The sequence below is a fragment of the Syngnathus acus genome, chromosome 1 (genome assembly GCF_901709675.1).
Source record: "Syngnathus acus chromosome 1, fSynAcu1.2, whole genome shotgun sequence".
Lineage (NCBI taxonomy): Eukaryota > Metazoa > Chordata > Actinopteri > Syngnathiformes > Syngnathidae > Syngnathus > Syngnathus acus.
The window spans coordinates 2795972-2821538 of NC_051087.1; the positions used below are offsets into that span (position 1 = coordinate 2795972).

Sequence of the window (25567 nt, forward strand, 5' to 3'; positions counted from 1 at the left end):
TATCACAATACTAGAATACTCCTATCAATTGGGGACTTAAATAATTAAATCAAAATCCAATACATTAGCTTACTTGCGAAATCCCTCGTCACAACTATCAAATCGATAGCATATCAATGCGGCGTAAATTTATTTCTCCAAGGCCGACGACCGGAACGGTGAGGATCTCGTCGGGCGCGTCTGGGAAGCGTCAATATTTTCACATGTAAGCTTGCGAAATGAATGGCCTAATATCTGCGAGCGCATAATCCTCCCTCTTGTTTCTCGGGGAGACGGGAGCATCGGAATCAATGAGGCTCTGGGAAAATTATAACCGTGCATGCAAACACACACGCATAGTGTCTACGCTCAAGTTCACTCTCAGAGTGACTTTCTTAATGAGCCTTGTAAAATCAATATTCTTTGACTTTCAGGTATGTGGAAGTGATTCAGTGTTACTTATGAGCAAAAAAAAATAAAAAAATAAAGTCACATTTGGCTGTGATTAAAGGCAATCAGTTATTGTATTAAGTCCAAATGGCTGACACCGGAGTACCTGCGCAGTGAAAACACATGTTGATTAGTCATCGGGCTGTAAATAAGCGCCAGGTCACACAGTGGAAAAATCCGCCTGTGATTGGGCTGCAATAAATGGCGAGGGGGTGGGGGGGGCGAGTTTGTGACTATGATGTCATTAAGGTGGGAATCCTTTTTGTAACAGCACTCTACGCTAACATCAGAACGCTAATGCCATCTCCACAACGAGTCAACTATCAAGTGATGCCTTGCGGAAGGATGAGAAAGGAAAAAAAAAAAAAACGGTCGCTACAGATCTCAGCCGTACAACGATTCAAAGTAACAGTCGGATTGAGTTTCGAGCGAGTCCCCGAGCATCTGGCAGAGCGACGCGGGAGGGAGGTCGCCGTCGTTGATAGTGATGAAATCATTTAAGCCATCAACGAGCCAGTTAAGCGCCACTCAGCGCCCCGCTACGAAATCATATACACACACAGTGGTGAAATGTGTGTGTGGAGTATTTGGATTAAGGGTTAAAGCTGCCTCTTAAATTTGTATCTTTACCTTTTGGCAACGTGCAATCACTAATGTTTCATTTAACTTCAAGAAAGCGTGTAAGTAGCAAATTTCCTGATATGAATGCACACATTATACCTCCTCATTTTCTGTCTTGTTGAAATCAGCATTCTTCATTCTTATAGAAGTGAGTTAGTGTTTACGTCATTCCACATGTTGCCGAGCTGGTTTCCACTTCCAGTCCTTAGTCCTCTGTGAGTTTAGGGGAGGGGCCAATGGGCACCTGTATAAAAAAAAATAAAAAATATCAAGTGATTAGTTTGTGTAGCTTTTCAAACACTCAAGTGGAATACAGAGAATAGTTTTCTCAAATTTGCGTCACACACAATAATGGCTTTGCGTGGAAGTTGCCTTTACGTCAACGTCCAACAGCGGCAAACAGGACAATTACCTGGTCAAGGCATTAACGCTGGGTCACTCCACACACACACACACACACACACACGCAAACACACACACACACACTCACGCGTCGACAATGCGGGTGTTTATGTGTTTCAACGGGTCAGGCTAACAAAGTGCCTTATTGGTCAGGCCGCAGTTTACAAGGAGCCGTGCCACCATTGGAGCAAGCAACGGCCAAAGCGCCAACTAAATCTGCCATGAAACACAAGAAGCGCTGCAATAAAAAGCCGAGCATCTGCACCAAACTGGAACCAGATGAAGCCGTCAAGGATACGCCGGGGCTTTTTTAACCCGCCTTGTTTCCTTTGAGGCCGCGGCTCGTCTCTGGATGAGTGGCGAGCCGAGTGATTTTGTGCATAATTACGTGTGTTGAGGCTCACGCACGCACGGCACGCCATTTGTGTATGTGCGTGCGGCTGCACTCCGCTCGGCCTTTTGCGTGTATCATGTTATGCCCCAACACAAGTAAGTAGTGAGGCCACGGAGGATAGCGGCTGCCAACAACAGCAACAGCTACTGGCACGCCGCCATTCCACCCCGGAGGCTTCTGGGATGCGAGCAGAGCTGCATGGTGGGAGGCGGCTGGGGTGAAAATCCGCAAAGGGTCACCCTGCGTGTCCGAGCTAAAAAAAAAAAATGGCCACCTTTTCGCGACGAAGCTCAGCGCTTTGTAACAAACGACGCTCAAGAGTGGGTTTTGGGTTCTTGTTTGAGATTTCCTCGTTCTTCCTCGGGAGACGACAAGTGGGCTTTTTCCATCCCGAGCTCCAGACGACTTATTTCCGCTGTGCTGGTTTTTCGTTATTTGATCACTGGCAAGCCAGGCAGGCCGCTGACACTGTACAGATGTGTACAGATGTGCAATGCTCATGTGGTCCCCTCTTTTTGGCTACTTTTTTTTTTTTTTGGCAAAAGTAATCTGAGTGATGGCAGGGAGGATGTTGGGCTTGTGGAATTTTGTCTCAGTCTTGTCAATACTGGAGTGGGCATTTGAACACATTCCTTTGGTTGAGGAACAGAAATATGACCTAAAATGTTTAAACAAAGCAAAATAAGCAGGCGAGCAGATTTGAGCTCATGTAAACGCCCAGTTGGAATTCGATTTTGATCCTCGGGGGCATGGAGAGCCAAGGCTATTTATTTTATTTATAACCCATAAAATCGTCAGAAAATGCTGATAAACATTCATTATATGTTCTTTATGGAAAACAGAAGGGGGAAAAAAAAAAGCGAAAAATACCCAAATGTCAACGAGCTGACCCGGGGGAGGCAGTGCCCCCGCAAGCCCATCCTTTAGCTCCGCCAGTGCTGCCAAGACACCTCAAGATGTGGCAACCAAATCCCATTCCTCATCGATAAACCATAAACCACAAATAGTTTCATCCTGCTTTGTTTGCCTTCCACCGTCTGATTGCCGTCCATTTGATTTGATTCAAATCATTCTCGTCTGTCAGAAGGCTTCCTAAATCCAAAGTCGTGGGAGCGGCTTGCGGGATTTTAGGCCCGACCCGCAAGTCCGTCCAAGCAAAACAGATATCTTCCTGTGCGCACGTATCACGTTACTCTTCCACTCTCCGTGTAACGTCAAGAAGTCGCCCCGCTAAAGTGCAACCGGCCAGGAAAAATACAGCCGAGTCACCTAATTCGTGAACATGAAACATTTCTGGCCAACATTCGGTAAAGTCATCAGATCGCTTTATGAGCCCGCTAAACAAGAAGCGTTCATCCCCGGGTTACACTCCACATCGTGTCTGGCCTGCTGACTTTGATTTTTTTTAATGAACAGCTCAATATCTAATTCATTAAAGTGGCTGTTTCATTTGATGCCTTTTCCTGACGCCGGCTGAAGCGAGGCAAGCGAGGGAGATAATGTCGATGGAGATCCGCCTGCACACGCTCAGCGCGTCCCGCAGAGGGACGAGGGGACGTCGGTCGATCGTGCCCCCCCCCCCCCCAACCCCCCTCCGTAGGGGCGGAAGCAGTTTTAGTCGCTTTGACTGCTGAAGGACGCCAGTGGTAATTGGCCTCGTGCACGCCGGCTTAACAATCGGTATGGGACGAACGACCGCACGCGCTTTTCCTTCTCGCGGCGTCCATCTGCCCGGCGAAAAAAAGCATACAGAGGCATAATAGGCTTTAGCGCCGTCTTGAAAACGAGCGCCCCCCCCGGCTCAGCTCGGTGCCAAAGAGTGGCTTCTACTCGCAGGCAATTAGCATCGCCCACATTTGCAAAATCCTTTTAGCCAAATTTACATTCATTTGTTTTCAATTGCGCTTGTTCTCATTTGGTTATTCCAGCTGATTCGGTATCAAGATAATTCACTAAAGAGTCTCAAAGAGCCTACAACCCAAAAATCTCATTTGGGGTAAAAGTCAGAAACCTTGAGGTTTTTTTTTTTGCTATTTTTCTTCTGAGACAAAATTGTCAGAACCTCAACTTTGACAGAAATCCACTTATCGTGGCAAATCATGAAATGAATCACCTGACTTATGTTGAAGACTTTTTGTGGCTCTCTCAGAACACGATTGTCGTTCAAGGATGCGTCTGGACAGTGTTGCCGTTCCACAGAGCCCAGCGCCACAAAAGTATTGATTTCCCTTCTTGTCGAGAGGCAGGGAACTGTCATGCGGAGAAAGCCGACCTTGGCTCCTCTTCCTCTTTGCCCCCTCCCTCCCGGCAGTTCCAGAAGTGAGGAGACAAACAACCGGGTCTCCAACGGGGATGCATTTGAGAGGAAGAAAGACTGAGGAAGTGAGCGAGAGAGGAGCTAACAGTCAAAGCCAAGGCCGGTTCCCCAGAGTTGTCAGTGGGCAGCTCGGTGTCTGCTTATCGGGGCCGTTTGAAATGACAATGGCTTGACTTGTATTTTCCTCCTGAGAGCGTACTCAGATCTATAAACCAGAGTCGGGAGGCAGCAGGTGGCGGCGGGCGAGTGAAAGCCAGCGCCTCGTTTGCTCGCTATCTAAGCCTTTGAGGCCGCCGGAGAGGAAGGAAGGAAGTCCGCGGAAGGGGAGCTTTTTCATGTCGAGGCTGGATCAGGATTTGACAACAAAAAAGAAAATGGCTGTCACCTGCAGCTACAGGCGCGCCGAGACCGCTCTTCTTCCTCGGCGAGGCCGGCCGACGGAGCGGAAGCTACAAAGCGCTCTCGCCTGGTTGGATCAGGGTGACAGACACTTCAGAGACCTCGATGTAGTCGCCAGCCTCGGATCAGAGTCTTTTGCTAACAACTCGGCTCTTTTGTAAGCCCCTTCCAGGAGATTTTTTTTTTTTATCCCCTTCTCCATTCACTCTCTTTTTTTTAGATTTGGAAAAAGTCCTAATAGAATTAGCCGCCTTATTAGCATCTGGCACTGGAAGAAAGGAAAGAGGACGGACTTAAATACAGTGGATTTTTTTTGGGGGGGGGGCTAATTTTACACCACACTGAGATATTTTACGCCCAAATACGGTCACGCCTAATCATGTGAGAGCGAAGGTGGTGGTCTCGCCTCGATTGCAAAGTGTCTTCCCCAACTGCTCATATATGGTTGGCGGAACCCGCGTCGTCAAATCAAAGGCCCTCGGTGGGAAACTAAGCCTCCATAGTCTCCGTGGACACGTAATTGCGCCGGGCCAAAGCGACACTTGATCGACACAACAGGTGACCAAAGTTAATGAGGCCACTCCAGACCAGTATAGATGAACACCTCCATGCCAATGTCGCCCCTCGTGTCACACCAACATGGGTCCACATCTTCTAAAATCACACAGAAAATTGGCGCCACACGACCCCCTCTTAAAATAAACAGCAAAAAATAATCCAGGATTTTTACTAACAATAAATTACTGTATTTTTTTCTCATTCATTGCCTGACAGCCTGAACGTCACACTGCCGACATCTAGAAGGCAAAAAAAAAAATCTCAGTTACAATGTGTCTGTTGGCGTCACCGAAGGATTGTCCAAGCAAACAACACGAGAGCGTCTTTTTGTTTGTGTAAAAAAAAAAGTGTGTTCCATCCCGTGTATTCCCCGCTGGCCCTGACATGCTGCTTTAAGTGCTGCTCTGACATTAGCTGAGTGTAGTCACACAATTTGGCCTGGGGACAAACGCTAGAAAGGCCCCATAAATATGGATGCCCCCCCCATGTCTCGTCTTCTTTTTTCCACCCACTGTCCCTTGTGCACGCGTCTACGTGTGTTTGTGTGTGCGCGGCGGCGCCGTTTGCTCTGTCAAATGCATGTCGCCATTGTTTGTTTACTCGCGCTGACAGAGATACACTCGCCACTTGCTAACCGAGTGCCAAGCAAGCTGCCGGCACTCCTGTAAATAATCCACTCGCACAAGTCGGTTTACCAAAGGGCCAGAAATTTCCCCGAGTAAATATCTGGAAATTTTCACTGGAATTTTAGCTTCCATTTTTTTGTTCATTTTTAGAATAAAAAGTATTTGTGACTTTAACTATTGACCATTTTCAATTTAATGTACTGTGTATAAAAGCTGGCCCACTTTTGCTACTTGTTTTGCTTTTAACAGGCCGGTGAATGCATTAGCATGCATTAGCGTGTCGCTGTCACCCGCCGTTACGTGACAAAGCTCGGCGCAGTGTGTTAGAACGACGACAACCAAGCCGGTCGCCGGCGTACCTTTGCCCCCGCTGGCGCCTTGGCAGCCCGGCGGGCGCCCCGTGGCTGCCCCGATGCCAGCGCGTGCGCAGGCGTCAGGGAGGGGCCCCCGCTGGGAGGAAATGGGCCATTAGTGCAGTCCTTGCCCCAGTGTTTTACTCCACTTCAGTACACATCACACAAGGCCGCCCCTCTCGCTCTCTGGCGCTCTCTCACCAGCTAACACATGCTAATTAGCCCGGCGACAGGGCGCGTACCGTCCTGCCTCGGGAGCATATGTGCAGCTGCACAGCAAAGCTGTCTTGCGAGGACCCGGCCCGGGAGCGGCGCCGCTGCTTCATTAGCTTTTCTTTCATGCCCATCAAATAAGTCGAGCCGGAGAAGCCACCCCAGTGATTCTTTGGAGTAGACCTTCAAAGCCGGAAATGGCTTCTAAAACATACGTTACATGAATACGTCGCCTAGTTTCGCCACGCCAGCGACCACAGCCCTAATGAAGATGATCGTCATAACGTTACAATAATAATGCGGCCGTCTGGAAAACTAATTTTCCTCCTTCCGCCTAACGACCTGTGAAACAAAGCCATAAAAAATGGCGGCGTGTGTTTGTTTTGGACGATAAGACGGGCGGGTTGATTGGAGCGGAACAATGGAGAGGTGTTGCTTGTTATAACAGTTTATGAATTCTCTACCACGGTTTTGTCAACTATTACACAATGTGATATACTTTGGGATCGATAACTTACATGTGAATTGGTTTTCTTTGACAAAAAGAAACCTGTTAGCGCGATGTTAGCTTGCTATGGCTACATGTCATTTAGACATGTTTTCTTCATTTTACATGGACATTCCATTCCAAGACTCTCTTGGACCAATCAACAGATAGCCGTGTGTCTAGCTGATCATTTTAGCATGTTAGCCATAATTCCGCTAACAGACTATGTCCCAAAAGTATTTTTTTCCCCCGACCTCCTGTCACTCAAACAACTTGAAACCGAGCGACTGTTTTTCTAAGAAGCGTATAATTCTTACAGTAAGATTGTGTGACTGTTTTTCATTAGCCTTGCTACACCAAATCCTGTCATAAAATAATCGATGTGTCAGCAACAGTATTTGACGTAATGTTTAAAATACTACCATTGATTTTGATGGTTGATCATGCCGTACTTTGACGATTGGGCTATTCCCGCTTCTTCATAATTCAAATGTAATCGTCTCTCTTATCACGGCGCCAGATCATGCGAGTATCTAAACACACGACACTTCACACAACGACGTGGGGGGGGATCAGTGTCAGGTGGATTACACAGGATGATGAGGTGATGCGTGTCGCAGAACCCCCCATCAACCACCCCACCCCCCCAAATCTCTCCTCCCCCGCACCTCGCTTTTGCTGGCGATGTCCTGATTAAAAATTTCAGCTCGGCTGCCTTTCTAATTAATTAGCGAGGCCACTCAGAGGAGCGGCGGACCAATTAGTCTGCAGTGAGGCCGATGATGCCTATCGCTGGAGCATCACTGCGCAAGCTGTCGCTCGCCGCCCTGCGGCGGGGCCGGGACCCTCGGGGCGGCGCCCCAGCAGCATGCAGGAAGGTAAATCATGCCTACGTGTTTTCATTGACAGCGTCAGAGAGTTGATTACTCTGCTTGGAGTTGAAAGCCACTTCCAATTTTTTGACCCACTGAGATAGCGGTAATTTATTTTCAAAAATATTTCATTTTTTGGAGATTTAGTATTAGCTTTTTAAATATACAGTATTGAAAAAATAATGTAAAAAAAAAAAAAAATTATTATTATAATTGTATGATGTAGTTATTTAGTTTTCCATTTAGAATTTTTTTTTTTATTCCATTATTAAGAATCCATTCATCCATCTCTTGAATCACATATTCAGTTTTTTTTTTGTAGTTTAATATTTTATTTTATTTTTTTGAAGAACAATAATAGCCTTGATGCTCCCATTCACACCTATGGACAGTTTACACTCTTCAATGAACCAACCTGACATGCAAAGTCTACCCAGGAAGGCCGCAGCTGAAATTCAAATCATGAACCTTTTCATGAATTGCAGGAAAACACGCTAAGCACGAGGTCACCGTGCAGCCTGACTGCAAACTGCTACCGCAATACGAAAACATATCGTTAAATGAATGCCTCTGAGAGTGTCAATCAAGACTGAACATTAAAACAGATTTCGACATTCGGTATGTCTACCTAATATCGTGTCCGGTTGGATTGTACAGAATATTTTTGAGGCGGGGAGGGAGGGGAAAAAAAACAATTTAGCCACTTTAACCATGCTGTGCAAATTTTGGTGAGGTCTGATGTGTGACCACAAGTCTGGTGGTCTTCAGACTTTGCTGACTTAGTTAGCGAAGTCTAATTTCCACTTCAAGGGCTCGTCATCATCTTGTGCAAGTCAACGTTTTCGTCGCACTTGATAAAAAAAAAAAAAAGGGCTGAGACGGCTTTTTATTGAGAAAGAGCCAAAAGCGAGGGAAAAGGCTGCCCCCCAAACACGTGACAGACACGCAAACACGAGCTGGCATGCAAATAATTACAAAGTGGCATGTTTGAGCGTATAAAATGAGCTTGCATGGCAAAACACACACACACACACTCGAGTCGCTTTCGATGCCGTAGTGGCTGATTAGCGCGAGAAGCCGGGTTGAATATTAGAAGAGCACAAGGAGGACGTCAAAGCTTTGTGTGAGTGTCTCTTTCATTAGACACAACTCTAGTGGACACACACACACACACACAAACACACACAAACACACACACACACGAAAGGGAGTAAAGCCACAAGGCGGCTTGCAAACAGATGTACTTATTAGATCGACGTGTCTGACATTTTGTCGACATAAGTAATTAATTTCGCCTTTCTATTGGGAAGGTCCAAAGAGCCCAATTAGCAAGCCTAATATCGCCGCATCGTGTTATAAAAAAAAAAAACCAAACATATTTTTCTTCCCCCCCTTTTTAAATACAGAGGGAATATTCAAATGGCTCGCCTTTATTATTCAAAGGCGTAAGCAAAAGTCACGGGCAGGGAGACGAGATGGGAGTTGCACTCGCGGGACCGCCACGAAGATGATAATCAATCTTTTATTTCTGCAAATAAACACAACGTGCCTGCTCCCGCTTCGTGTCCGGATTCATTCGGGTCCTTTTCCTCATTTTCAACCGCTCTTTATTGATTTAGTGACAAAATATGTGGATTGGCAGTCAATGAACCTGCTAATTGTCATATTTAACAGACTAGCTGATGTCGACTCGTGCGCTTAAGGCAGCAAACTAGTCAATTGGTTTATAAACATCCAATCATTTATCTTCAAAACAAAAAATCCACAAACCCAAAATATTCTTAAAAAAATGCTGATAAAGTTTCACAAAATCCACAAACTCAAAATATTCTTAAAAAAAATGCTGATGAAGATTTAGTTGATAAAGTTTCGAGAACGTGGTTGTTGTATAAACGATTCATCCAAAAAAAGATTTTTTTTTTTTTAGAACAATGCGTAAACAGCGCACCTCCAACGCAATCCAAGCAACAATAAAAAGGTCACGTCGGGGGAGTGAGAATTTTATAGTTTATTTGATCCCGTCCCTTTCTCTCTCTCTTTTTTTTTTCTGGCAAGCCATTGTGGTTCTGTGTTTTCTATTTTCACAGTTCGTTCAGGTATTTGTTTTCAGGCGAACCAACTCGGGGGGCCCCACTACTGCAAGGCCCCCGCTCTCTGGCCCGACTCTCCCACTCGTCTAGCTATAACAAAGTCAATATTACAAAGAGGTAACACATGTCGAGGTATGCTCCGGGCCCACCGCGCCGCTGTGATCCAGCCATCGGGACACACACACATACACAGCGACGAAGCAACACCCTGAAAAAAAAAAAAGCCTACCTCCGTGCCCCTTTTTGGGTGATTTTTGCGGTTAAAAATGTTATTTTGGCTCTTACATGTGTTAGCATGTGTGTGTCACATGTGCGAGTGCAAAGTACTTGTTGGTACATTTGGAGTGTGTGTGTGTGTGTGTGTGTGTGTGTGTGTATGTGGGTCAGTTTGTTTTGTTTTTCCCCTTACTTCAGCACATCTGAGAGAGCTTTTCTGGAACTCCTGAGCCCTGTCTAAACAAAGATGGCCCAAAGTGAGGCGTGCAAGGGGTAGGCTGCAAGTGCGACTGTGTGTGTGTGTTTGTGATTCTTCAAGCAACCTGGGACCTGAAGGGCCTTGTGAAGAGAGAAAAAAAAAAACAAGCGAGGAAGAGGAGGGGGGTAGGAAACCGAGCCCCTGAGAAAAGCAGCTGGAAACACGGAGACTTGTGGTCTTTTTTTTTTTCTTGCCAACTCCTCTTCATCCCTTCATACCATCACCTCGCTCGTCCTCTTCCTCCCATCCTCCCCTGGCCCAGCTGCACTCACATATGTATCCCCCCCTCCACTCGCCGACCACCGTTCCTCCCACCCCAAGTCAATGCCATTGCCAAGGCGAGGCAAAGCGTCACAGCTGCGAACACTTTACAAGGCGATTTAACGCCGGCCCGCGCAAAAGGCACGACATTCATTAGCAAGCCGGCTTTAGGATGCGGTGAAACGTTAACACGCAATTGACCAGAGTGGGGAAAGTAAGCGGAAGCGGAGGATGATGATTCTCACGATCTGGCCTTTGTCACAATTTTTCATCGCCAATAACTGCTAACCTTTTGAATGTAGCTTTTTGCTTGTCGTCATGTTAGCTAGGGCATACATTAGCATAATAATTCCCTGTGACTCGGGAACAGCGTCTAGCCGCCACTTTGTCCCCTCTATCTTGTGAACTTTGTAAGGCTGATAAAAAAGGAAAAAAAAAAAAAAACACCCAGATGGACTTTTTCCTTTTCGCACGCCGTCTCCCTTCCACACACTGAGCAGACACGCACACACTTGCTTTTGGGAGTGACAACGTGTTTTTTGTCGCGGAGCCAGGCGCCATGTAGCCACTGGTTGGGCCTCACCTTCCCCTCCTATCTTCCCTTCATCACTTTCTTTGGGATTGTTGTAAACATGGGAAGTCGACGCTCGCCGCACACCTGAACGCGTCTGCTCGCGATGCTGGCGGAGGTAAACGAGCTTAAAGATGTTTGCGTTGTTTTTGTGTTGTTGGTTTTTGCCATGGAACGCTTTTTTTTTGTACGTGAATACTGTGAAAGCAAATCTGCTGCTTCAAGATGCTGCATGCTGACTCGGGGAGGAATTCTTGTGTGTGTTGTGTTTATGTGTGTGTGTGCGTGTTTGCACTAGCAGGAATGTGGGAGTGTGCGAGTTTGTAATCACACCCTGCAGGCGACTGTGACGAGTCTTAGCGATGGTGACCTCCTGTCGCCGTCACACTGGAACTATGTGTGTGTGTGTGTTGGTCACGAATAATCCTTTGACTCATATTGTGTCTTATTGCATTCAAGTATGTTGCGAAATTGGAAAACATCCTAGCTAGAGTTTGCTAAATGTCTTCTGGGTAAAATGTAAACAACCGATATGGCTGATGTGTGATTATCTGCCTTTGTTTGGGAATAGATACTTTGATTGACAGCAGTCAGGGTCAATGGCAATACAAATATAAATCAATCGACAGAGGCGGCTGTTTTTATATTAAGGCTGAAATATTTTGAAAAATAATCTAATTGCATCCTTCTGTCTATATTGCGATTTAATATAGAATATTTTATTTCAAGGTCCTATTTTAATAAGAAAAATATATACATTTAATTATTTTAAGAAATAATAAAAAATATATATATTTTATTATTTTAAAAAATAATTTAAAAAATATATTTTTTCTGTGGCTTTATGTCAACTTTTCATGTTTCATGAAACACTGACCACACATTTTCAATTTGAATCATTTTCTGAGCTGATTGGGATCACAGGATAATCGTTTTGGATGATCTTTCAGAGATTATCATCCCTTCGCCGACTTGGATCAGACGAGAGCAGAATCGCTCACATTCGGGCCGATCATTGCTATGCGTGTACCCGCTTTAGTAACAATTATTGTAATACAGCTGAATATTCCTATGATACGTAGTGACACATGACTCATAGTTTGTCAGAGCTCATTAGTTAAAAGTGTGCCGAGCAAACTGGTTGCTTCCATGTATGGGCCTCCAAGTGAAGGAAGGAAGGAAGGAAGGAGTGCACATGAATACACAAAAACACATGCATCCATCTCCCTTGCCAATCCACCGGGGACTCACGGCCCATTTGGTTGCCATTAGCATAGCTCTGGCCCGTCGTGGCCCGTGTCAGAGCCCAGATGCGCAGCTGCACACAGGACAGGGGACCTCTGCCTCAACGACTGGCAGCCGCTTTGAGCTCCAAAGCAGAACTGACAGGGGCGACAGGCCTTTTTGCACGCTGGGGATTGAATGGACAAGCTCCCCCCCCCCCCCGTACACTGCTATCATTTTCCTCCGTCACAGAATTTCATCTGTCTTTGTTTAGTTCGCACCGCATTGCTATTTACAGTCAGATTCTAATCAAAGCGGTGCGCGGAACTCCAGCGCCAAGGCCAAACAATCCTAATTTGGATCCGTCAAAAAATATAAATAATAAATACGCAATGCGATCCTCATCTCGGTGCCATCACCAAAAGTCAAGCGGAAATAAAAACCAAGCAGCAATTAGCTTTAGCATTCCTTCTGTGCTTCCTCGTATGTTATGACTGCACTCCAATCTACAAAGCTTTTCTTTATGCGTCTTGTGTTATTTGTCACCTGGTTCCAATATGGACACTGTGCGGTCCTGACGTCTCAATCCGAGGCCAGGGCCCGTCTTTATGACATGCAACGCCGCCGCCGCCACGCCTTCCCCCAGCACACATTGGCTGCACATTGCTGTCAGGAAATTGGCTAGGTTTTCAGCAGCTAAAGCTCACGGATGAGATAACACCGAGACGAGTGGACGAGACGCTCCCGGTGTTGTACGACGGACGGGCAAACACGAGGAGCGCACATGGCACGCACACGGGGTTTTCATTTACGAGCCCGGCTTTGCTTAACACGCCCGACAAGAAATGCGGTCTGTGGCGACGTGTTGAACACGGGTAAAGGGATTCCATTAAAGCGGGAAGGAACAGTACTGGGCCATCTGTGCGGATTTGCCGAGATGGCGGTAGAGAGAAAACAAAAAAAGGCCGACTGGCGAGCGTTTCAGACATTAAAAGCGACAGCGCGGTAGTGCAGCTGAACAGGATGCTGCTATTAGTTAAAGATCAGCATTGCTTCTGTGGTCTCATTGTGTCTCGGCTGACGTCTGATTCCTGCTCGGGCTCGCTCGCATGTGTCGCCGTTGGTCCCGGGCCACGGGCTCTGTTTACAAAGCGTATCCGCGCCAAGAGTCCAGCCTGGAACCATCTTGTCGGAACGCTACAATACTTCCACCCATCTGTCGTGCTAACGTTGGTCACGGTGAGGCCAGCCCGTCGCCGGTCGTGAGTGTTTACAAGTTGGCCGGGGTAGGAGCTGCTGGCCGAGCAAAACAGCCATGAAACATCAAGCCTGCAGCTAAACATTATCCCGAAATGAGACACACACTTGAGTCAGATAACGTCTGAGAATGACGCCGAGTGAGTCAAGTTGTTGACTGCGACAAGTAATCTGCAGCTGCGAGACCCCTAACACGCTGCTTTGGTTCGCTACGTCATGATTTGAAGCGGGGAAATGCTAGCTAACTGCTAATGCTAACTGTCCTTTTACAATGGAAGTGGCAAGAAATGGTATCGTTAAAGATTAAAGATACTAAATTAAATTGTGACCACAACAATGTGGTAAACCCACAGAAGCCACCCGAGCCAACCTGTACTATTGTGACCGCTACCTTAACACACTTAGTAGCCTGTAGTACGGGTCGGTTACTTTGGCGTCCTTTGCAATAGAGAGTGAAAAACACAGATTTGGCAGAAAGTTCTGTAAAGCCTCACACACAGACCCCCTCATCTCCTGTCCTGTCCTTTATCCCACGTTTGTCCGCTTGTTGCGAGCCAAAGAGGAAACCCTGGCGAGACGCTAACACGGTGACTAATGCTGCGTTTCTACTCTGGCCTCAGATAACACAACCTTCTGTGACAAATATGTGCGAGGGGAGTGGTGGGATCCGGGCCCGGTACTCGTCCCTGACCAAAGGCGGGCCAGGTCAGAACTCGGGCCAAGCGCAAAGCAGACCCAGGCGGTCGGTCGCAAGGAGACTCGTACGACGGGTGTGTACGGGGGGGGAAGGGGTGAGGCCGTGTTTACTCTTTTGTCTCTCTCGTTTCGTCCGTTAAAGCAAACACAGATGTTTCCGATGGCCGCGTTGGACGCTTCTACACGCTCGCTTCCTTATTAAGAGCCTTGTAATCAATTTGTATTCTTTCAACTTCTTCCTCTGTCATTCCTTACTCGTGAAGCCTTTAACATCTCTTTCTGGCTCAAAGCCGAAGTCAATGTAAAAAACAAAAACGTAGCTCCTCCGCCCCCCCCCAAACCTCAATGCTTGATTCTTCCCTTAGTTCCTCTTGCTACTTTAATGTGTCTTTACACCACGGTCTGCTTAATGGCCCAGATATGAGCGCTTACTGCTAGCCGGCGTAATAATTAGAGGGGCGCCTTGCCTTGCCTTGTCACAGCGGCAGCCCCGCAAGATAGTGCCACGCTCTAATTGCCGTATTAGACGCCCCTTAACTATCTTGTCAGCTGTCAGAGGCTAGCTGGGCTCGTAAACAGCCGAGGTGCGTTTGATATTTCCATTTGTTTGTTTGCATCTGCTGCTACTGTTAGGCCCCGCCGCATGTGAAGCTAATTTGCAAAGGGCATCAATCCTCTCACGGCGGATGTAAACTCAACGTTTTTGTTTTTTTTACTGAAGTCAAGATAAAGTTCACAATTTATCATCCATCCATCCATCCATAATTGCACAATGTCAGTCAAATCCTAAAAGGGAGTTGATGTTGTTTAAGCAGAACGCAAAAGTCCATAAAAGTGCTGAACTATGACGGATGTTCAACATTGAGGTCGATCCTCCTCCTTCACTCTCATCGACCGTTCCGTTTCGGGACATTGTGAAATGCCGATTATCAGATCGTGCAGACGCCGGACTATGACCCGCCACCGTTGACATGAGTCAGACGGCGGCGGACTGTAAATTCATAAAGATTCCGATAAGCCGGAGTCACTTAGCAGACCGGCCAGATTCTGCTGACTCAAAGAAAACATAGCAGCCGCACCGTCACCGTTGACGTCGCAATGTTTGTCGCATCGGGCCGCGCTGCAGCAGATGTTTTCCGGCTCGTCGTTAGAGAGCAAACGCGGCGAGTGCGCTCGCACTTAACCCCTCGCCGCTGAGAGCTTTCAACGCAAGTGCGCCTCCAGCGGGGTAATTGAGCCTCCATCCAAACAATTTCTCATAATAATGTGGATTTCCTTCTGCCCCCTGCAGGCCATTCGCTGCACGCTGGTCAACTGCACGTGCGAGTGCTTCCAGCCGGGCAAGATTCACCTGCGCACATGTGACCACTGCAAACATGGCTGGGTGGCTCACGGTAAGGAATCTTTTTTATTATTATTTTAAATTTAATTTTGAACTTGAAAAGGTCCAAATATACTTTGATCCGACTCATTTCTATCATATTTTTTACCCGGAAATAGCCAAGGTAACCCCGTGGCCACCCCTGAGGAAAAACATCTTAACACCGCCACTGCATAAAAGGCAATTTTACCCGAAAAATATGTTTTGAGTTTTAACATTCTTATTTGTTATAAGAAGTGTTCAAGTCAAATGTAAAATGGCTATAAAAGGCAACTTTCCTCTTCTTTCTTCTCGTAAGCTTTGCTTGTGCATTTTGGATGGCCCAAAAGCCGCACCTTAGCACTTCTTCCACACAGGTGTAATAAAACAAAAACAAAGAACCCAAAAAGTACAAAGAGAAAAAGGCGTGGAAGAAAGCCGGATAAAAGAAAACACCTGTTTGGCTCTCCGTAGCGGGCCGAGGGGCTCTCTGGGTGAATCAACACAAGGACCTGGGCGAATATTTCCCAGACTCTCCCCGTGAAGTGTCAGGCGTCCCCCCCTCCCCACCCCGATCCGTCTCCCCCATCGCCCTCCCTCAACTTTTCATTTCATGTCAGCATTGGCAGCCACTCTGACAAGCACTTCTTCATTTTTTATTACGTTCGTGTCTGGCGGCGAGGCGTTGTCAGGCGAGGCCCAAGTCCCGGGATCAGAGAAAGCGAGACCGGGCCAGGTGTCACCCAGACTGGCGAGGAGGGGGGAGAAAGGGTGGGGGGGGAGGTTGAGGAAGAAACAAGGAGAGGAAAGTAAGACGGAGAAGACAGCAGAAAAGTTGAGTGAGGTCGCCGTATCGCTTTGAATTTGTTTTCCCTGATTTACGCCTGTCAGGCTACATGCGCCCGAACCTTGTAGCAATTTGCTTGCCCTCCTTCCCTAAGGCAAGAGCAACATAATGCAGCTAGAATGACATTTTTCGCTTCTGCCAAGTTCTTTTCCTTTGGCCCCGCGTTTTGCTTGACACTGCTAATATTGTTCAAAAAGATTCCACAAATGTATAAACACAATTCTCGCCCCATTTGCGGTACACTAAATAAGACTCGCCTGGCAAGTGGAGAAGATAACTTCTGATGCCGAAGTCAATTATTATTTTTTTTCTTCAGCCCTGGACAAGCTGAGCACGCAGCACCTGTACCACCCGACGCAGGTGGAGATTGTGCAGTCCAACGTGGTGTTCGACATCAGCAGCCTGATGTTGTACGGCACGCAAGCGGTGCCAGTGCGGCTCAAGATCCTGCTGGACCGCCTCTTCTCCGTGCTCAAGCAGGAGGAGGTGCTGCACATCCTGCACGGACTGGGCTGGACCCTGAGGGACTACGTGCGTGGCTACATACTGCAGGTCAGACCCGGCCAACTGAAACCAGGGGGGGAAAAGCGCTACTTTTGTCTGAATAAAGCTCCTCGACATAGTTCCTTAGCACTAGGATGCAATAAGATGGTGCCAAAGCACTACTTTTGTCCGAAGAAAGCTCCTCAACATCGTTTCTTGGCCACAAGACGATGCCAAAGCGCTACTTTTGTTTCAATAAAGCAAGCTGCCACAAGATTTGATCAAATGCTTGCATAGTTTATGCTAAATAAATTCATCAAACATACAATGAATTTTTTATTTTACATATTTTATATATACATATTAGCCATTTTTTTAAAGCTGGTGCATCTATCTCTCAAAACAAAAAACCTGTCCCTTGAGCTGAAGCTCTTCTCACCTCAGTGCTAAAGCATCGCTGCATTGTATTTTAGATATATATTTGTATTTACAGGTTGCAATTTTAAACCATTTTCTTGAAGCGCTCCACAAAAAGGTGGATCGTGGCACTTATTTCAGGCAACAATCATAGGCCACTTCCACACTTTCATTTTGTTCCCCTTACGTGAGAAGAGGGGCAGAAACAGTTTAAAAAAATAAAATAATAATAATAATAAGAGAAAAATGTCACGCCAGCAACCTACATCTCCCCTCCTTCTTCCTCAGTAATTGCACCAAAGGGTTCTGGTGCTGAAACCCAAAGTGTTCCTGCATGAATTAGTGTGCAGCCAGCGGACGGACATGTGCAGATGCTTTTCTTACCGTGCGTGTGTGTATGTGTGTGTATGTTGTGCTCACATGTGCTTATCTGTATGCAAGTGTGGTGTAATATTCCAGTATAAGTGGAACAGCATGGCAGGAGTGAATTTGAAGGGTGGGGGTCTTATTGGAGGTGTGTGTGTGTGTGTGTGGGTGGGGGTGGGGTCGCAGTGTTTGCACGGAAACGACTTCTGTGACTTAAAACACGCAGATCCAACATTTATTCTTCCAACTATAATATCAAGGGCTGTTCCTAATATTTTGACTTTTAAACAAAACTTTGTATGTATAAATAATAATAAAAAAATTCAAATTTTGTGTATATATATATATTGCACTTACTTTGAAAAGTGATTAATATAAAGTGATCAGTTTACAATCATTGATGTTTTTTTTTAATTAAAAAGCAAAACAGGCTCCTAGCCACCTCGTCCAGTTTTTAACATTCTAATAACGTCTAGCGGCGGTTCCCTTATTGTTCAGCAGTAGCTACAAATAACGACGCACGAGGCTGGAAGTGGCGCAACGATGTGACTCTGAGACGCAACCATAATTATTACGAGCAGCGCCAGCGCCGGAATGAACTCTCATTGTTGTCGGCTAAGTAATAGCACGTGCCACCGCGGCCTTTTAGCCGCTAATTTAGTGAAGAAATTAAGCACAGTGCACCTCGCCTGCAGCGGAACAAAAAGTAAACAGACAGACGGAGGGACGGACGGGGGCGTGACTAAATATGTGTACACTCGCCAATTTACCTTTGTAATAGGCTGCTCATAGTGCAGAAGTTAATCAATAGCGTTAACGACTCCGCTGGATGGAAGTTTGATTCGAAAAGGGGAGGAATTACACGTGGCATCAATAACCATTAAAATAAATGATTGGCTTTTTTTTTTTTTGCCCTTTAGTTTGCTTTTGTTCACTCACGTCCGTACTGTCTTTGCTTGGACACGAGTGGGGGATGAGGACAGGATCATAATTCTGAAGTATATTCTTTGTATCTATTATATCTTTTTATCTGTTAGATCTATCTGATTATCTAGTATAGTATTTAACTATCGCATCTAGCCTCAGTATCGACTGTATCAATCATCTCTATCATCGAGTATCAAGTATTGAGTTCCTATCGAGTATAGAGTACCAATCTCGTATCGATCTAGTACTTAGTATCTATGTAGTATTGAGTGTTTATCTAGAATCTAGTATCGAATGTCTATCGAGTAATGAGTATCTATCTAGTATCGAGTGTCTAGCTAGATTGAGTATCGAGTATCTAGTATAGAGTACCAATCTAGTATCTATCTAGTATCTAATATTTAGTATCTACTTCTAGCATCAGCAGTATCTATCTAGTATTGGGTAACTAGCGAGTATCGAGTGCCTATCCATCCATCCCTCCATCTCTCCATCTATCAATTCACCCACCCATCCATCTTGTTGGCTCATTGAGCTCGTCTGAATGGCCCCGCATGCATTTTGGAGCTTTTCCCCGCAGATGTGATGAGTGGAAAATGGTGCGTGTAATGTCTTGTTTATGCTTTTTTTTTTTTTAACCACATTTGCATATGTCAGCGAGGGCTTCCCAGCAGTTCAAACCAGGACAACCTGGGATGGCTGCCTTTCACTTTGGCACCACGACGCTCCATCCCTCGACCCTTCATCCTTGTCATCCTACTGTCATGCTTGTTTTCACGGGCCAACATGCAGCCCCCCCCCCCTCCCTCCCCCATTCGGCTAAGGCCACAGCCTGTCGCCGCTCCCTCCACCGTTGGCCGCACACAGATGGAAATGTCATCAGCGCTCCCCCTCCACTCCGTCTCCCACACTCTCTATTATGTCTTCCTTTTCCTAATCCCTCACCCGATGAAAAATCAGTTGCGCGGGAGGAAGGGAGGCGAATCCGAGGAGAGGAGCCGGCGCTCGGGCTCGGGTCCCAGCCTTTTCCTGAGCGACATTCCCAGTAATGTTCTGTCCTTGTAGAACATTGGGCTGCCTCCGCTTTTTATGAGATGCGGTTTTCCTGACTCCACACAGCTTCCAAGAGACCCAGATGGAACCGCTAACAACTCCCAGCACTACACACACACACACACACACACACATCCAGTCCTAACCCTAATTGCGCACACACCCAGCGGAATGCTAACTATCAGGCGCGCACGGCCGCAGAATGACTCCGAGCCGCCAAGACTCACTGCCGCATGCCTCCACACGAGGGTGTCTACTAGCCATTAACTTACACAATCTTAAAAAAAAAAGTTGTACATGCGTAGCAACATGAATGCGGTTGATGTAATTACACGCATTGGCGGTGTCACGGAAAACCAGACGCTGTTCTTCGAGAAAAAAGGAACTGAGCCCTGCCGCCAAGGGTGAAAAATCTTGATGGAACAATTTACTAAAAATCAAAAGAAATCTGAATTAGGGTTAGGGTTACCAAATCTTTGGAGAGACGTCTTGAGAGGAGGAAGTGACATCACAAGTGGCTGCCGCTCACCTAAAACTTCCATTTTAGGTCCCCCTCTTGTTCACGACATCATCCCCGCCCCTCCCCTTCCCCTTGTAACCTGTTTTTTGTTATCACTGCTTAATGCCTCACCCCGGCCGGCCGGGAGATGGATGGGAGAGAGCGAGAGTCCTCTTAAGGTGGAAACTCTTTTGTTCATATGGTTATGATTTGGGCGGGAAGGTCAGGCTCCAGTTTTTGCTGGAAGGCTTGCACGCTTTGTTAGCCACGTGACGGCCTGCCAGTACTTCATCAAGGTGATTCTTCCCACACACACACACACTTTGTGTGTTCAGTGCGCTGATTTACAAGACCAAAAAAAAAAAGAATTCGAGATAAGCCGCAAGTCGTTACCAAAAAAACAAACAGCCAGTGTGCCGACACGGTAATATCAGAAGGACGGAATCTTACTGGTCACTTTTCTCACAGCTCGCAAATCCGCGACTAGAGCTCCTTACATAAAAAAAAAAAAAGCTGCCGCACGCCAAATCCTCAGCGCCACGCTATCCCAAATCTGAGCCCCAAATGAATTCAAGCTGGAGCACGGAGGTTACGAGCAGGTTACATGGTATGCAGGAATTTGCGGAATAATTCCCCTGATATTGGATTCGGGGCAATCGGACCGTAAAGTCAGCGAGGCCTGGCGAAGTGAACACGCGGAATGGGCTGCCTCTGCCAGCGCCTGAACCAATTCTAATTTGGATCAAAACCAAACTGAAGGTGAATCCAAATAAATGAGATTACAGGACAATTCGTTTGTGGTCTCCATGCAGGTCAGTGAAATCCTATTGGAGCGAGATTTGCCGGTCCCGGAAGCCAAAAAGCGTGCAGGAATGCGCCGGCTGCAAATACAAAAGCGGCTATCATCTTAAAGGATTGGTCGTTGATGTTATTCACGTTCACGTTAAGCGTCAAATGGTCCAATTTCCAGTTCGGGACCATCCATCACTTCTGGCAAACGGAACAGGAAATGGAGGCGCGAGATTCAAAGTTGGCTGAGGGACAAGATGGATTCAGCTTGTCCAATTTTCCCGTCACTCACATTTCTCGAAGCTGATTGGCTCGTTTTAGTTTGGAGCCATCGCGTGTGATTTTTTTTTTAGCCAAAACCAAAAATTCCCCGAGTTCAACTCACGACACAAATTACGTTGGGTGCGTTCGGAGACACTTAGGAAGACACTCGTCGACACTTAAGTAATTAAAAAATCCATTTAACGGGCGCATTACACGCCTTTTGCATATTTCACACGTGTGTCCAACATGAGGCGGGTGCTCGGATTTCAAGCTTCTGAATATTTGATGGCTAAATGTATAGCGCAAAGTGTGTTTAACATACAGTCTTTGAAAAATTGATGACATCACCTGTCATGGAAACCAGAATTGATCATCCGCCATTTTTACGAGCTTTATCGTTATTGGGCAAGGCTAAAGAATTTTAAACTGAATTCACTTCCTTGTATCCAAATTCGGGGACTCCTTCCGTCTCGTCTCACAAAGACGCCCTGATTGAAAATCCGCTCACCTATCAGAAACTTGTATTTACCTCACAAAAGCTCGGATATAATTACCGCCTCAAAGAGAATTCCTTAAGCTGTAATATCCTGTGCCGCAAACTGGAAATGGCTCCTGAAATCCGGCGGTGGCTTTTTTTTTTTCTCCCGGGGATCCGAGGAAATTGAATTTTATTTCAAGGTCAGCGACACTAATGACGACACGCGGGGGCACGGCGGGGTATCGATCCGCACGAGAGGTTCTGGCCCTACATTGATTGTCGCACGGAATTGTTGGGGAGTGTGGCAGAAATCACCGCCGTGGTTTTTCCTGACGTGATTCGGGACCCACGGGAATTGGGTTAGCGCTAAATTATATAAAACAGCGCGGAAGTGGAGTAGCGGTCTGGTGCGAGAACTGAAGCTTCATAATAAATAAATAAAATGATAAATAAAAATAATAAAAAACATTTTAGCATGGGTTCTCAAAGGAATTTGGGCAATTTAGATAACACAAAATTTGGAGAATAATGCCCAGGTGGGCAAGGAAAATTTATTTTTGTATATTTGAGACTACAAATACTAAAAATTACAAGAACAAATATTTTTAAAAGAATCATTTTACTGGAATAAGTTAAAACTTTATAAGCCAAAACGTGTATTTCAGGAAGAAACTAAACTGCACATTAAAGGTAAATATTGTGCAGAAATAAAATTTTCAAAACAATCGTAAAGAAGTTCAATACAACTGAATTTTACTAGGCCTGTGAATCACTTGTGTACCACTAGGGGGCGCCCATCTCGCATTGTCAGTGCTGCTACCACACATTGACTGATTCAATCTATTAACCAATTTCTATTTATTTATTTATTTTAAAGTTTAGTGACGCCAGTCACAACCACAGCGCCCAGTACATGGACGTGACATTTTGCAAACTCGGCCCGCCCCACGCCCACAAACTGAATCGCCGATTCATGACACTCACACAGGCTGGTTACGTTTTGGCGGGCAGGCATCCCACGGCGCGAGCCAATGCGTGTCACAAGTGGAAACATTTAGACGCTCGAGTGTGTCCCGAGGTGAGATGCCGGAGAAGCTCTCGCTCATAAAAGGCAGCGGGGAAGGCAGCTTGCAAAGGAAGTGAGCCAGGCGGACGAGCGTGACACACACATAGAAGGACCTCACACGTTTATTTCGCCGTGGAACACATTTGGCGTCCTCAACTTTTTTTTCCTCGAGGAAGAGGTCAGCAGGCGACTCGGGTTAAAAAGGTGAAAATGACCCCGGTGGGAACTCCTGCTGGTCCTCGCCGTTAAATACCAACATAATATAGACGACAGACGGGTTGGTGTTGATTAATATCAGCAGTCCTCACAAGGTTAAAGACATTTCTTTCATTTGATCCCTTTGGTTTTGGAGTCTCGGCCATGCCAATAAACAATCAGCGCATTAAGTGGCGTGCAAATGGAATCAATTCATCCGGCTTTGTGCAGATGAGTGCAGAAAAGCAGGCGTGAAGCGGCCGCTCTCGGTGTTTGGAGTGGCTAATTAGGAGCCCATTACGGGCATCGCAGCGTGGCGCTATCCCGATTGTTTATTAGCGGGATTTTGCCGAGGTGAAGGAGGAGGGGGGGGGGGGGGGGGGGAGAAAAGGGGGCTAATAGTCGTAATAAATGAATAAATGGGTACCCAGTACACACACGTACCTAGCGCAGCGTGAGTGCATGCCAGCGAGGCTCTTGTTAAAAAAAAATGTGAGGGGGAGGGGGGGTGAAATGTGCCGACCAGCTCGGTGCGCGCGCTTCTTGGCTCGGTCCTCGTAACGACTGTCTTGTTAAATGGCTAAGTGGCTGGGAGCGGGGACCACCGGGCAAGGCGAGCTGTCGCTGGCAGGCCGCCGCCGCCTGCGGGCCGAGTGCCGCACACACATACACACACGCAGGATGTGACGCCGGGTCACCCAGCATGATGAGTTAACGCATCGAGTCTTGTATAAAGCTGATGATGCATGAATCGGAATTCAAAGCTTCGGATTCAGACGACATCATTCGGTTTCAGATGATCGATTTTAAATTTCTGATTTCCAGCCACAAACGAGCGAATTAGGATTCAGTAGCTGGTTTCGGAATTTTCTTGTCAGAAAATCGGCAAAAATTTCGATTAAGGGGCTACCATAATCGGAGGAATTGTCATTCTGAGGATTTGGACGATCCAATTCTATTTTTCTACTTTTACAAATACAAACGTGTGGTTTAGTGTGTCTTTTGAAGATTTAAAAAATTCAATTGGAGTTAGCATTTGAAGGCATCGCGAGGCCTCGGTGACGCTCGGCATGCTTCTCAAGGCCAAGCGTGGACACATTTGAAAAATCTCTGAGATCTAAGGCACGGAGCCAACCGGTGATTCGGCATCCTCGTCACATCCTGCACGCACTCGTTCATCGCGATGATCTTCCTTGCGCATAAACAAAGATAAGAGCGGCTCGTAGAGGCAGCCGGCAATTACGCAGACAGAGGCGGCAGTCGCGTGGCAACGCGTGTGTGTGTTGCGTTTATGTAATGCCAGTCGCGGGGCAGAGTTTCCGCTATCAGCAGCTCAGCAGAGGTTTGGCGGGTCGCCGCCGCTGTCACGGAGGTGTTAAAATCCTTGCCGACTTCCTGACACCAGCCCCCTCCTCCCCCCATCTGACAATGTAATCACAGCTAAAGAACGTGCTAACGCCCCTGACAAGCTGACAAAGACTTTGGCAGAGGCGCTGTGGTAGCAATCGCGTCGTCTCTCTCGCATTTTTAAGTAGGCAACGGTGGCTTTTTTTGTGCGTGCGTGGGAGGGGGTATTCACCCTGTGAAAGCGACACGACGCTCAGCGTTTGACGAATCTAATATAACCCCTCGGATTGAGTATCGTCAGTACGGCACTATTTCAGTTTGGCTGAATCTCAGGTGTGCGCAAATCTCGACTTTTATCTCTCAAGAGATTGACTTGTTGCCGCGGTAATATTTTTAAAGTGGAAAGCCGACTGCCCCAAAGCGAAGCGAGCGGAGCGTGATTGAATAGTTACGATCAATTCAAAGCCGTAAAGCAGATTTAAAAACGGGCCAGAATTGAGTCATACAGTGTGACTCACATTTTTCGCTTTTTAAATTTTTTTACAACCGGGCTGAAAATAGCTATTGCCAGGCAGCGTTCTGCGTTTATTCTTTGGCTTTGAGCTGAGGTGAATTCCTCGACGCTACGACCACGTCGGCTCGAACGCGCGATGGAGTCACCGAGTGCTTTTGTGTTGATATCAGAAGCGAAGGCGCAGCCACCTTTCTTCTCCCTTTATGGGCATGTTTGGCTAATCTCGCTACCGTGCGCTGACCGGCCTAAGTCGAAACAGGTGTTGAGCTTCGCAATGGTGTGCGAGCGCCTCGGGATCAAACGCCCCGATGCTGTTTTCTTTGTGGATTCTTCCGCGCCGTCGTATGAGTTAAGAGTCATCGGGCCTGTTTTGATATGGAGGTCAATTTATATTCAAAGGCGCTATTTGGCAAAAAAAAAAAAGCAAGCATAAATTAGCAGGCGGGGGATGTACAACATGTCACTGTGGAGATCCGGAATGAAAATGTTTTGAACTTTAAAGTTAAATACAACTGAACTGTATTTGGGAATTGATTTTTTTCTCCCGATTACTTTTCAGTTTTTTTTAACCGATCTTTACCGATTTACAAAACATGTCCAACAGTCTGTCCTTTGCCAACTGCAACACCTCCGTGTTTTCAAGTCTCGATCATTTTCTCTCCCGATTATTTTACCGATTTTTGCCGATTTACAAAACATGGCCAACTGCATCACCTC

At 46.5% G+C, this 25567-nt stretch overlaps 1 protein-coding gene across 4 annotated transcripts in view; it reads left to right on the plus strand.

The window, feature by feature from the left end:
• bnc2 (basonuclin 2) overlaps positions 1–25567 on the plus strand; it is a 105896-nt gene that overhangs the window by 58477 nt on the left and 21852 nt on the right. For 3 of the 4 annotated variants that reach the window (XM_037263850.1, XM_037263841.1, XM_037263870.1), the window contains exons 3-4: positions 15537–15639; positions 16769–17004. In XM_037263850.1, coding sequence (XP_037119745.1) covers positions 15537–15639; positions 16769–17004 — 339 coding nt within the window. Of the gene's footprint in view, positions 1–10806; positions 11187–15536; positions 15640–16768; positions 17005–25567 lie in introns of those variants that run through there. The other variant, XM_037263860.1, reaches the window with a different exon arrangement.